Here is a 15,643-nt window from a genome sequence, read left to right on the forward strand (position 1 = left end):
AAAAACCCAGACATTTAAACTTGTATGTAAATCTTAACTGCCTAATTTCCTTGTCTCTTAGTTCTTCTCTGCATTAATTTCAAAAAAATGAAATGTTTTCCATCTGTGGGTAAGGAATCAGAATACAGCAGGAATACATCCCTCAGCATTTCTAAATGTTTCTCATTCTGATAGTACTAAAGTCCCATAGAACAATAAATGTAAGACCTCATGTTGCTTCTTCTTTACCAAGAGTACCTAGATGTCCTAGCTAAATGCTTACATTAGAGCCCTCACTCAGTTAAGTGACCCGTAAATGTGCCAGTGCTAACCAGTCATAAATACCTGCATGCCATTTTGAGGGAATGTCAGGTATGAGACCCACAGGAATTGGTGACTGGAAAAGGTAAAAAATGAAGACTCTTGTAATAAACACAAACCTTCGGTGTAAGAGTAGCTATAAATTCAGGCTTTCCTATAAAAAATATCTCATATCACAAATATTAGGTACAGTAAGTTACTCAAGTCCATACTCTAATTACTAAGTGATCTTTTCTTTACTAAGTATTTAATTCATACACTTTTTCTTGGTCTGCTTTTCTCGTGCAATACAGAATTTAAATGCGCTGGTATGAAGATCTAAGATAAAAATAACCACAAAAACCACTCTGCTACTACTAGATTAATTGCTCTGAATTCTACACTGATCTTTTTGGTTAGTAGTGAGCTAAGTTCATAGTACAATTTTGCGTGAGGTCCATATTTTGCAAACCACAAAAAACATATTCAGGAAAGCCCCTCAGAGACTAGCAGGACACATAGTAATCACCCTAATGCCATGCCTGGCAAGAGGAATAAGACCTTATTTATTCACATCAAATGCACTGGAGGAATAGCACCCACCTAGCTTGCCAAGAGTCAATGTCTGTGGCAAACAAGTTATGCCAACTTCAACAAAAACAGAAGGTTTTTCTCTACAAGATCTTTCTACCAATGGACATGAACAGAAAAATGGCTACCTTGCTCTTTTGGCCACTCACTTCTTTTTATTTATTTATTTATTTATTTATTTATTTATTTATTTAGGGGAGAGAGAGAAAGCACAAGCAGGGGGAGTGGCAGGCAGAGGGAGAAGCAGGCTCCTCACTGAGCAGGGAGCCCAATGTGGGACTCGATCCCAGGACCCTGGGACCATGGCCTGAGCTGAAGGCAGACGCTTAACCGACTGAGCCACCCAGGCGTCCCGGCCACTCACTTCTGATCACAAAACTATTAACTATCTTAAGTTATCTTAACCTTCTTTCATTTTACATCAATAAATACATCTATCTAAATACATACAAGCAGTAAGAATTACATGGAAACAACGTCCTCTAACTTCTAACTTGGCTTTGCCAATATGATTCACTCCTCTTTAACTCTCTGACCCCACCTCTTCAGTTTTCTTTACTGGATCCTCTATCATTTTCCCTTCCTCATATCTCACTTTATACAACTTCCTCTGGAGAAACCAATTCAATCCTAGGCTTTAACCACCACCTCCATAATAACAACTTTCAAATCTTTATTCCTAATCCCAACAGTTCGAAAACCCTGAGATTCTAACAAAATATTCTTCTTAACCCAGATCTTCCACTGAATATTTAGTTTAGAATAAGATTTTTTAAGAAGCTTTTCTTTTAAAGAACCTTTAATTATCACCTAATGTGGTCCAACATAAATGTAAGTTAAATCTTATGGTGTTTATTATATTACTTTCTGCATTTTTTCCTGTATTTGGCAATATTTCATAAACTTTTAAAAAAATAATCTAAACTCCTAATTTTAAAGCTGATGAAACCAAAGCCCAAACTAAGTGATTTGTCCAAGATCACTAAGTATAATTTCCTATCACCACATTTCTAAATTTCTAAAGGCATCACAATTCCAGATTTCAAGCTATATTACAAAGCTATAATCACCAAGACAGTATGGTCATGGCACAAAAACAGACACATAGATCAATGGAACAGAATAGAAAACCCAGAAATGGACCCACAACCATATGGTCAACTAACTGACAAAGCAGTAAAGAATATTCAATGGAAAAAAGACAGTTTCTTCAACAAATGGTGTTGGAAAAACTGGACACAACATGCAGAAGAATGAAACTGGACCGCTTTCTCAGACCATACACAAAAATAAATTCAAAATAGATGAAAGACCTAAATGTGAGACAAAAACCATCAAAATCCTAGAGGAGAATATAAGCAGAACCTCTTTGACCTCAGCCATAGCAATTTCTTACTAGACAGACACATCACCGGAGGCAAGGGAAACAAAAACAAAAATGAACCACTGGGACTTCATCAAGATAAAAAGCTTCTGCGCAGCGAAGGAAACTTCAATCAACAAAACCAAAAGGCAGCCTACAGAATTGGAGAAGATATTTGCAAATGATGTTATCTCATAAAGAGTTAGTATCCAAAATCTAAAAGGAACTTATCAAGCTCAACCCCCAAAAACCAAATAATCCAGTTAAGAAATGGGCATAAGACATGAATAGTCACTTTTCCAAAGAAGACATCCAGATGGCTAACAGACACATGAAGAGATGCTCCACATCACTCAGCATCAGGGAAATACAAATCAAAAAGACAATGAGGGGGTGCCTGGGTGGCTCAGTCGTTAAATGTCTGTCTGCCTTCGGCTCAGGTCATGATCCCAGGGTCCTGGGATCAAGCCCCATGTCGTGCTTTCTGCTCAGTGGGAAGCCTGCTTCTCCCTCTCCCTCTGCTGTTCCCCCTGCTTGTGCTCACTCTCTCTCTTTCTCTCTGTCAAATAAATAAATATATATAAAAAAAACACATGAGGTATCACCTCACACCTGTCAGAATGGGAAAATTAACACAAGAAACAACAGATGCTGGCAAGGATGTGGAGAAGGGGAACCTTCTTGCACTGTTGCTGGGAATGCAAACTGGTGCAGCCACTCTGGAGAACAGTATGGAGGTTCTTCAAAAAGTTAAAAATAGAACTACCCTACAATCCAGCAACTGTACTACTAGATATTTACCCAAAGGATACAAAGATACAGCTTCGAAGGGGCACAGTCACCCCGATGTTTACAGCAGCAATTACTAACAATAGCCAAGCTATGGAGAGAGCCCAAATGTCCACTGACTGATGAATGGAAGATGTGGCATACACACACACACACACACACACACACACACACACACACACACACACATGGAATATCAGTCAGCCATTAAAAAGAATGAAATCTTGCCATTTGCAACGACGTGGATGGAGCTAGCATGTATTATGCTAAGTGAAATAAGTCAGAGAAAGACAAATACCATACAATCCCACTCATATGTGGAATTTAAGAAACAAAACAGATGAACATATAGGAAGGGGGAAGAAAGAAAAAAGGAAAAAAAAAAAAGAGAAGAGAGACAGAAACCATAAGAGACTCTTAATGATAGAGAACAAACTGAAGGTTGATGGAGGGATGTGGGTGGGGGATGGGCTAGTTGGTTGATGGGTAGGTAATGAGGAGGGCACTTGTTGTGATGAGCACTGGGTGTTGTATGTAAGTGATGAATCACTGACTTCTACTCCTGAAACCAATAATGCACTGTACGTTAACTAGAATTTAAATAAAAATTAGAAAAAAAAAAAAAGATTTTGTGCTTCCAAGTTCTTAAGTGAGCAGAGGCCACTGGTTTTTGAATCACACTTTGGATAGATCTCTTGGATGCTTTCTTATAATTTCTCTTTTCACTCATCTTAGGCCCTCACTTTCATTTTTCCACTATTAAAATATACAACCTACTCTTTTTTTTTTTTTTAAAGATTTTATTTATTTATTTGAGAGAGAGAATGAGAGAGAGAGAGCATGAGAGGGGGGAGGGTCAGAGGGAGAAGCAGACTCCCTGCCGAGCAGGGAGCCCGATGTGGGACTCGATCCCGGGACTCCAGGATCATGACCTGAGCTGAAGGCAGTCGCTTAACCAACTGAGCCACCCAGGCGCCCCTACAACCTACTCTTTTTAGTCCTATGATAGAGAAGACAACAACAATCTAGATGCAGAATTTCACCTGCTGTATCATTTAACAACATTATACCAACGACTAGAAGCAACTGACAAGCTCTACCTTTCATGATCTTTCTCTAAAAGTAAGTATAAACTTACATAACAAGTAAGTGGCAAAGCCAAGACTAAAAGACACTAAACAACTATAGATAGTGCTACCTTTATTACACTGCCTCAGGTTTTACTCTCAACAGTCCTAAAACAACAGCCCAAGAAGTTATATCTTCTTCTCCATTCCAAAGAGTGCTCCTATGCTAACTACTCCATCCTTCATTTTAATCTTTCATTTGTGATCTCATTCTATTACCCAATGTTCCTAAGGGCCTAATCACTCTATTTGTTCTTACTTCTGATATTGGGGGGGGGGGGGGAGAATAGGTTAAATTGCACAGGTTTAAGTAATTTGGAATTGTAAATTCATTCTAAGCAGAGCTCTCATCTGTGGGATTCTATGTGGACTAGGCTAAAATCAGTGTTAACAGCAGCTGTGCATATTTCAAACTCAAAGCTCATGAGAAGACACCTTTCCTCCAACTCTAAGACCAGGTAAGTCAGTTTCTCATACTGTCAACGAATACTGGTAGAAGGAATTTTTTCTAGTCCACTTTTTCCCAGGAAAGTCCTGGATTTACACCCGAGTATCGGTTTCAAATCCCTACCCTATTTAGGGCCAAGGTCTGCTATCCACGTGTCACCATTAAAATCCAAGTCCCTTAGTTACCAAAAAGAATAACCCTTCAGAAAAACCCTAGAGTCCTTGCTGACAGATGCGTAATGTTGGAAGGGATGAGGAAAAACAGAGACATCTGCCCTGCCAGAGAGATCAGCCACAACAACTCTGAGAATCAATGTGGTAAATACACCATATCCGACATACTTCCCAATAGTTACACAGTCAGAATTAATGCTTTCAAACGCCTATCAACTTGAAGAAAGAACTAAATTACTCATAATCCTCAATTCACTTAAAACTATCCATGCAAAGTTCTACTGTCTTATTTTATTATTTTTCCATCCACAACCAAGATCCATTCCTCATTCAATACACAGCCATTCTAATGTGTGTGATGTTACTGAATGTGCTTATAACTTAGAAATACAGAGGCTTATTCTTATATACATATTTTTTAATTTATATGAATGCTATATACCTCATTCTGTCTCTTACTTTTAAAAAATATATATGTATGGCCCTATGAATACTTCTAGATCATTGCTTTTGACTTTTACATAATATTACATGGTATACATCCACCGTGTTTTACTTATCTAACCCCTCTAGTAAAAAACATTTGGGCTGCTTTCAATTCCTTATACATGTCCTTCTGTGGACCAGTGGGAAATTTTCTCTAGGGAACATATCCAGGAGTGGGATTCTGGAGCCAACTATGCCATCTATGTTCCTGTTAGCCCAAATTCTTACAAGCACTGAATATTAACTCATTTTCTAATTTTTACCAATTTGATCAATGGAATGTAGCTTTTGTCTCTGAAATTTGCATTTCTTTTTTACTAATGAGACTGAGGATCCCATGCTATATTTATTTGTTAACCACTTAGGTTTCCTTGTCTGTTAATTGCCTATTTAAATCCTTCTCTCCCTCCCTATAGTCTCTTTTTCTTACAGATTTCCAAGCATCCTTTTTTTATTCTATATCTCAATCTTTGTTATTTTGGGAGGCGGTGAAAATACCTTCTCCCAATCAGTCACATATTTGTTAACTTTGTTAGTAGTGTTCTTTCTTGAACAGAAATACTTAAATTTGATGGTGTCACTTAAGATATCTTACCTAAGATACATTTTCATTGATTAGCTTTATTGTTTTCTCTTTCACACTGAGGTCTTTAATCAATATGAAGTCCACTGTTTTATCTGGCATCAGGTAGGTAGCCAATTTTATTCTCCATAGAGTATGTCAGTTTTCTAACGCGCACTTAACTAGCACTAGTTATGATGCTCCCCTCTACATACATGTCTAAGCTCTATTTTTTTTTTTTTCACTGCTCTATCTGCCCATTCCTGTGCCAGTACTATACGATTCTGCAGTGCACTGACTGGTTTGGTTAGGTTTATGGCTCTGGAGTACATTTTCAGATCTATTAGGGCAGATCTCCCATCTTTTCCTCTTTTTCTTCACATTACTGTTAGAATAGCTTTATTTGTCCATATAACTTTTAAAAATTTTCAATTGTAATATACACAAACATAAAATTTGCCATCTTAACCATTTTTAAGTGTACAGTTCAGTGGTGTTCAGTACATTCACACTGCTGTATATCCAATCTCCAGAACTCCCTTCATCTTGCAAAACAAAAACTGTACAATTAAAAAACAAAAAAAACAAACAAAAAAAATAAAACCTCTCCATTCCCCCCAACTCATAGCAACCACCATTCTACGTCTATCTTTATGAATCTGACTTCTTTAGGTACCTCCTATAAGTGAAATGATATATCTTTTTTGTGACTCGCCCATGTAAAACTTAAAGTAAAATGAGTTTCTAAAAAATTACTGCTGTGAATTTTCATTGGAATTGATGTATATACTAACTTAGGCAGAATTAATATCCTTATGGTATTACATTATACCATCTACTGATATCACTAGATCTCTGAATTTCTTTTTCCTCATATCTCCCTATAGAGTCTTGGGCTTTCTTGCTTTTTCTACTTTTTGGAAAAACTTAAATATAAATATGATTATTTATTTTTGAATTTTTGATAAAGAGCCATCTGAGCCATAGGATTTAGGAGGAGATAGGGTTGAGACTGATTAGCAATTTAATTTTCATAATGATTGTTGTTCGTGTTTTCTATTATCTCTTGAACCTACTTTGTCACATTTTCCAGAAATGTGTTTGTTCTATCTTTTCAAGCTTATTAGAATATAATTATTTATAATTGTCTTATTATTTTTAAATTGTATGGTACTAGTAGTTACTTCTTTATCATTCTGTAAGAGATGATCCTGTCTGATTAGCCTTTTTAAAACAACTAACAGCTTATTTTATCCTCTACTCTACTGATCGCTGACTTAGTTTCTATTACCCTCCAACTTACCGTTTCTTTGGTTTTGATTGTTGTTTTTTTCCTAGGCTCCTGATATGTACACTTAGCTTATTTGCTTTCATTCTTTATTGCTTTCTGACAAATATAATAACAAGACATTTCCCTCTAAAAACTAGAGGATTAGTTATATCCCACAGATTTTCTTTTGCTTTCTATTCCAGTCTTTTTTCTTTATTTTAAAGTAGGCTCCACGCCCAGCATGGGGCTTGAACTCACGATCCTGAGATCAAGACCTGGGAAGAGATCAAGAGTTGGACGGTTAACCAACTGAGCCACCCAGGCACCCCTATTCTAACTTAACCCATTCTATTCTTAACCCAATGACTATTAAGTAGTACATTTGCAATACTAATCCAAAAGATATGTGCACCCCTATATTTACTGTAGCAGTATTTCCAACAGCCAAGATATGGAAGTAATATGTGTCCATCAATAGACAAAGAGATAAGGAAAACATGGTACATATACAATGAAATATTACACAGCCATAAAAAAGGATGAGATCATGCCATTTGAAACATGGATGGCCCTAGATAGTACTATACTTAGTGAAATAAGTCAGACTAAGACAAATACCATATGATTCCACTCATAAATGGCATCTAAAACAATGAATAAACAAAAAAATACAGAATCAGACCTATAAATACAGAGAACAAATTGATGGTTGCCAGAGGACAGGGGAGTGGGGGGTTAGGCAAATGAGGTGAAGGGGAGTGGGAGGTACAGGCTTCCAGTTATGGAATAAATAAGTCACGGGAATAAATGCACAGCATTAGGAATACAATGATATTGTAACAGCAATATAAGGGGACAGATGGTAGCTATTCTTGTGGTGAACATAGCATAATGTATAAACTTGATAAATCACTAAGTTGTATACCTGAAACTAATATAACACTGTGTGTCAACTATACCCCCCCAAAAAAGTACTACATTTTCAGATTCAAGATTTATTTTAGTTTTATGTTGCAATTCTTCATTACTGATTGCTAATTTTGCTGCATTAGGGGTCAAAGAAAACAGTCCATGTGACTTTAATTCTTGAGAATTTTGACATTTCCTCTGTGGTCTAGTACATTTGATTTGTATGACTATTCAGTAAGTTCTTAAAAATCACTGCATATCCTCTGTTAGTGCAATATTCTACAGAATACCTATTTGAACTTATTGATGTTACTGAAATTTTCTAAATTATTTTTTTTTTGTTTCTTTGATCAAGTTCTAAAAGGAACATGTACTAATGACCAACTGCAATTGTTGATTCATCTGTTTCTCCCCACTGTTGTTTTATACACTTAAAGGCAACATTGTTAGATGCATAAATGTTCACAATCATTGTATTTTCTTGATCTACCGTTCTTTTTATCAGTATGTAACATTGCTCTCTCTGTTTATAACTTCTTTGCTCAGTCAGTTAAGCATATGACTCTTGATTTCAGCTCAGGTCACAATCTCAGGGTCATGAGATCGAGCCCCATGTGGGGCTCCACACTCAGCATGGAGTCTGCTTGTCCCTCCTCCTCTGCTCCACACCTCCCCACCTGCTCACACTCGTTCTCTAAAAAAAAAAAAGATAATTTAATTAGTGGCGCCTGGGTGGCTCAGTTGGTTAAGTGTTCCACTCTTGATCTCAGTTCAGGTCTTGCTCTCTGGGTCATGAGTTCAAGCCCCTCCTTGTACTCCACACTGGGCGTGGAGTCTACTTTTAAATAAATAAATAAATAAATAATTTAACTAATGTTAAAATAAATCAGATTGGGAAGACATATTTTCTTGACATACCTTTTATTTTTAAAATTTTTTTTCTATTTTATTTTTAATTCTGCTATTTTTTGTCTTATGCTTAACTCTTATTGACAATATATTCTGTATCTTGTTTTTTAATCCAATTGAGGTTTGTCTTTTAATCTAAGTTTAACTTATTTGCATATATTGCCTTTCCCATTATTCATACCATTTCGGCCAACATTTTTCATGGTGTCTACATACCTCTTATTTTTCCCCACCCCCTCTGCTATTTTTTTCTGTTCTCCACTAGATAAATTGAGTTTTATACTTAAGATTTGAAACTTATACATTGTTTTATTCCCCTAGCATATTAACAGCCATACTTACACTTATATTTTCCTGTCATTTTCTTAAGCTTATCATTATCTACATCTCCTCAAATAAGACACTGCCCCATCCACCACTATGAACAGTGCCAACTCACCATTTGGAGCTGGGGGAGTGGTGGTGGTGGGCAGGAAGCCCCCAGATCTGAGAGCCTCTAGTGTAATAATATATATCTCTACTCTGCCAACACTCTTTTTCTGAGGTGATCTTCTACTCAGGTATAGGTAATGTGGAGGAGAAGGGGGCACTCAGAAGCTAATCAGGCTACCTTCACAAGCTGGCTTGAATACCACACCAATGTTACACTACAGCACCTGCCCCCACCACTACCCCATGACTCGTAACAGGCTAAGCACTGCTCAGAGTGGTGATGGAGCAATGATCCACCTAGAACAATAAGAGAGAAACAGTCACTGAAAAATAACCCAAACCACCTCATGACGCCAAATCCTCTTTTATTCTGAGCAGTTGTTTCATATATACACATATATTCAGATTCCTCACAGGGAAGCATTATAGCATTATGACCAAGAACATAAGTTTTGGAGTTTCAACTGATCAAATTCTGAATCCCAGGTAATCACTCAACAACTCATGTAACCTCAATCTCTCCAAGCTTCAGTATGCCCATCTTTAAAATGTTATGACAATTCTTATTTCTTAGAAGATTACTGCAAGGATTAACTGAGAAAATGAAAGAAAGTACACATCCTTGCATGACACACAGAAAGCAGCCAATATCAGGTATTATCGATTATGTTTTATGAATTATGGAAAGACTAGATCTCTAAAATGCACTTCAGTCCTAAGGATGTATTATTAACTCTAAGTGTGCTGAGGAAGTCAAAACTCCAGCTTGAAGAGCACAGCATACTGGGGCATTGGGTTGGGAATGCAAGTAAAAGGTGTGTGCTCTAGTGCACCTACATCCAAGCTCCAGTGCCTAAACATCCTAGATCCATGGCAGTGCTTTACTTTGTGCTGGATCAGCTATGAAAGAAGAACCACTTCCTACAAACTGTCCGTAAGATACAGATGATAGTATTCACCTACAATAAAACAAAATTCTAAAATTCAATGTCCTGGAGAAGAAAAAATTGTACTACTTTGAGGCAGTAAGGTGTCCGTTATTTTAATTTATTGACAAAATCAGCTCTGCACATTGAGAATTCAAACAGAAAATAAATTCATTGGTAGGTCCACAGTATGTCATCAAGACTCAGAAACAAGAAAATGGGCATAAAATAGAAAATTTCCTGAAAATATTATAACCAATATTGAAAGTTCTGGGGTACTAGTGAGATTGGCCCTAAGTGCCAACCAAAAGTCATACGCTAATTAAAACTTCACATAATTCCCCACAAAGAAAGAAAAAAAAAAAAACACCAATACTTATCTTGCCTAATCCATACTATTAATCTGAGGATCACATAAAACAACAGAGATCAAATAAAATAAAAGTGCTTATAAACTGTAAGGTAAGTAAAAAAATTTGAAACCCATTGATATTTAATATTTCCCTCTAAATTCAGATAAGAGCTACATAATTAAACATCTGTTCTAACCACAACAACCTTAGGAAGGTGGTACTTACAAATGAAGAAATGAAGGATTAAAGAGGTAAAGTAATTCATCCAAGGTCACATAACTAATAAACATAGATAGCTGCATTTAGGTCTGACTCCAAAGCCCATGCTTTTAACCACTATGGTACTAAATCCAGACCACCTCTGTGAAGATCAACAGATTAAAAGAGATGTTCATAAAATAGGAGCAATTCCAGAAATACTATATATTGTACACTGCCCAACACAAAAGGGCCTCATTCCCTCGACCACGAACAAGAAGAAAATCAGGTCTTTTCCCATATCCCATTTTTCCTTAAAGGTTTTTTAAAAACTCCTTGATCCATGTTCTTTTTCATACATGCTTAATTTAGTGATGTGAGAGATCAAAGTCTAGGAGAGCTGGAGAGATGAGGACAATATCAGTTAAGAGCAAATTATAAAAATATGTGAGAATTTTCATAGAGCTGGTTCAAACTGCCTTTTATTGGGCTCTAACATGAGAAAGATGTTTTGGAAAAAGTGACCCCAGTCAAATGTCACCAGAGTAATTTGAGGGAAAAAAGCACATACTAATAAATCACCATATCACATTCATATAATTATCCTATACTCAAAAGATTGTTGGCTTTTACACTGTTATCTTTTTAGGATGAGATGGTCATATTTGAGCAGTTGTCCTAGTGACTTATAGGGGTAATCACTGAAACTCAGTTACTCCCACATGGCTAAAAACAAATAAGAACCATTCAAGAATGACCACAAATACAGTCTTTACTCTCTATAGTACAAGAAATCAATCACAAGCCCATCTGTGTGAGACCTAGCGAATAAGAACACTATTTGAGAGGGGTACAAAGAAAAGGATGGATTGCCAAGAGGAAAAAAGTCATTTATTAGACTGTGACAAGCTTTTAAATGTTAGCATTATCATTAACCAACTGCCTGATTCTCTGATTCACACACCTGCCACCTCTAGCCAATGCTATCAGTCCTAAACTTGGAAGTAGGCTCACCTCCAAAACACTGGCACCCTCTTCTGACCCTTCTGTAGTACTGCATGCACACCAGTTACTGGGATGAAAAACTCTAATAAAGGCGTAAGTTAGTAACTTCGCAGGTAACACTTTCCAGATAATTTTATATTTGCGATTCCCTGGATGAACATAAAACTAGCTGAATAAAAATATGAGAGACCAGATCTTCTAAATAAAATGTATGCCAATGAAAAGAAAACCAACTGTGTTCTCTTAATACTTTCAGTTTATATATATCCGCTGATTTTAATACAATAGCTACAGTGATGACAATAACAAAAGCTTTACTGTGTACAATAAACCAGTTTAATCCTAACAACAACCCAATGAGGCAGACACTCCTATTCTCTTCATCTTACAGATGGAGGGAAAGTGAGGCACAGTGAAGTTAAATAACATGCCCAGGATCACATAACCTGGTAGTAAGTGGTAAAGCTGAATTTCAAACTCAATAACTATGACCCCAGAGCCAAAACCTAATTTTTATCTAAAATATCCCTGTGAGGTAGAATGAGATTGATATCCTGATAACAGATTGACAGATATTCTAAGTCTGAGTTGTAAGGAAAATTACAAATACATCATCCAAATCTCTCATTTTCAACAAAGTCCCAAACTGTACAAAAATAAAATACTACATGAAAGAGTTTTGGTCATTTCCCCATTCCTCCTCACTTGAAGAGTCTCATCTTCTGGGTCTATAATGTTTTTATGCATTCTTTTTACTTCTCATTCCTCTTTTCCATCCAAGTATGCCCTTATTTACCTATCTGGTTCTTTAAAAGAAAAAGATAAAAAAAAAAAACTAATCCATGTTGTATGCTTTATTTTTTCTTCTATAAAGCAGACCTGTTTACCTATTTCTACCTAAGTTCCCTATTTCACTAGACCTTTAAAAAAAATATTTAAGACAATAAATCCAAATAGCCCCATCATCAATTCCTTCTCTTTGATCATTACAAATATGATAAATTCTCAACTGTATGGAATTATTTAGGGTATTCCTACCTATAATCAGGGCTGACAGGCTATTTCTAAAAATACTAACTTCATTTTCAAACAGGATATGAAGGCACACTGTCTCATGATCTGTAGTTCAAAACAAGATCTACTTGGAACATTTCTAGATTCTGCAGTTTGCCTACATAAAGCTAGACATAATATCAAAAATTAAGAACACTTAATAATCTAAACACAAGGTAACCAAGCTCACTGCCATTCATGACTAGAAGATTCATCATGGGTGAGAACAAAAGATTCATTTGGATTTCTTTTTTATAACTATCTTTACAACATTTCATAATGTCAAAGTATACTTAGAAGTACAAACTTAGGGAACGTTCAAAGAATTAAAAGCATACATAAACTGCACCAGATTTGTTAGATCTAAGAACTGAACCAAGACAGTTATAGTTTTAGTACAGTATGATCACACTGCTAAAGAATTATTCATTGCATTAATTGCAGAATAATTCATTGCATTATTCATATCTCCCGAATCCAAGTGTAACAAAAACAGCACAGGCGATACACGTGAAAAGGTGCAAGGAAGTGACTCCCTGCCAATACCAGAATTCTTCTCACCTCGGTCTGCAGGATGGCAGCCCGTTGTTCTTTAGCAGTCAAGGACTCCTTCAGCACTTCAATGTGTTGCTTACTATCCGAGAACTGGTTTGTGAGTGTTTCTAGCTTTGTCTGTAGGGCTAGTAGTTCTGTGTCCTTTCTGGACAGCTCCTGCTTCACCTGACCAATCTAGAGAAGAAAATAAAACACTGTAAGGAAAAAAAGAAATGAAACAACCACCTCTGATTTGGATCTTTGACAGATCCAAGTCACAAAATATGAAACTAAATATAGCATTAGTTTTATGACAAAACATAATTCATCTTATTCCATCATCGAATCTTGGATGACCACCCATCCCCCCCCCCAAAAAAAGTTTTTCAACAAATAGGGAAATTCCAGGTTTCATGTACTGTGCCTCCTAAACACTCTTCAAAATCCCTTAGAAAAAGAACAGAGGGAGAAAAATCCCAATTCAATTAGATTACTATGAGATAACAGGAAGCATCTGAATACCACTGTGCTGATCAAACAGTTTTCATTTTATTAAGTCAGACCTCTTAAAACATAAAGCAGGATTAGTATAGATGTAAAACAGAAGGGAAAAAGAAAACCTCCTAGCATTGCTATTTAAAGTTAAATTCAAAAGCTGCTGCTGGTATACTGTTTATTTTTTCATTCACAAACAAAAGTTTACATAAAATCCTTATCTTAAAAAGCCACCTTTTGTGTTATGAGGCATTATAAACCTGTGCCTCTTAGAAATCATATAATTTTGATGAGTTAGGGATACTGACCTTAAAAAAGATTCCACCTACAAAGTTATATCATCTACAACATCAATACCAACTATATGGATAAAAAAGTATATGACTTAAATGCATAAAGGCTCATTCTGTAAGAATCGACATGTGTAATTTGAATCTGAATTACTGACAGAGTAATCCGTAAGTCAAGAGGTGCCATTCATTCTGCCATAGATTTCTATCATCTTAACTTAAAAAAAATTTTATTTCAAACATCTTATTTACATTTCTACTGTGTTTCTAAGAATTTTCTAAATAGTCTCTTATTCTAAATGTGCACCAAATAAAAATCAGATTTGTTTTTACATTCTATTCTGTATCCTGCCTAGCAAGGAAGCTGTGCACTAACAGACAGATTAATTATTGGAAGTATAAATCTGACTGACAAGTCAGTAATTTCAGTATTACTGATGAAAGTTCTTTGTATTCTTTTCATTGAATGTATCTATAGTATTTTTACTATAATAATCTTAGGTATAAGGGACAATTTTAAGAACAATTTCCCGGGCGCCTGGGTGGCTCAGTTGGTTAAGCGACTGCCTTCAGCTCAGGTCATGATCCTGGAGTACCGGGATCGAGTCCCGCATTGGGCTTCCTGCTCAGCAGGGAGTCTGCTTCTCCCTCTGACCCTCCTCCCTCTCATATGCTCTCTCTCTCTCTCATTCTCGCTCTCTCAAATAAATAAATAAAATCTTTAAAAAAAAAAAAAAAAAAAGAACAATTTCCCATGAGGAAGTATGAAATAAATATTACTTTAATTAAAATTAGACTTTTAAGGAGTGCTAAAAATAAATGTCTAATTTACTCTTCTTGTTTAGCAAGAAGACAAGCATTTTCCTCATATGCATGAAAATTCTATTCATAGATTTAGTTATTCATTCATTCCACAAATATTTCTATATGCATACTGTATGCAAACTACTTGAGGATACTTAGAACATCAACGGAAGATGACTGTAAACGGCAGCTATCTTCATCCTGTAATATAAATATATACCCTGGAGTTACCACATACTGTAATGCTGTGGCATCTTTCATGACATCCCTTTTCCAACAAAAAGTACATATTTATATTATTCCATCCTTAACATACAGTTTGCTCTAAAAACTGTTGTATGAATGAATATTCAGGAGAAATGTTTAAAATGTTATCACTTCCTCAACTAAAGAACTACTACGGTTTAAAGATTACCTCCAATCACACGGTTAAAAATAAGTATAAAATCCCTGTTTCCTCATCATCTCCTTTATTAAAGAATCATCAAATACTAGTATATTGACCATAAAGACTGAGAAAGGGACAAAAATATTCTAAATGGAAAGCAGAGTTTAGAAGCACACATTTTCCATAAAAGTTAGGAGCATGAGGCTTTGCAGTCACTCACACCTGAGGATAAGTGTGTCTTTGAGTATTTACCTCTCTA

At 36.0% G+C, this 15,643-nt stretch overlaps 1 protein-coding gene across 12 annotated transcripts in view; it reads right to left on the reverse strand.

Annotated features, from left to right (window-relative positions):
• Window positions 1-15,643, reverse strand: part of ERC1 (ELKS/RAB6-interacting/CAST family member 1) — a 550,857-nt gene that overhangs the window by 412,075 nt on the left and 123,139 nt on the right. For all 12 annotated transcript variants that reach the window (XM_078075442.1, XM_078075441.1, XM_078075446.1 and 9 more), the window contains one exon: window positions 13,435-13,602. In XM_078075442.1, coding sequence (XP_077931568.1) covers window positions 13,435-13,602 — 168 coding nt within the window. The remainder of the gene's footprint in view (window positions 1-13,434; window positions 13,603-15,643) is intronic.

This window comes from Halichoerus grypus, chromosome 6, assembly GCF_964656455.1.
Source record: "Halichoerus grypus chromosome 6, mHalGry1.hap1.1, whole genome shotgun sequence".
Lineage (NCBI taxonomy): Eukaryota > Metazoa > Chordata > Mammalia > Carnivora > Phocidae > Halichoerus > Halichoerus grypus.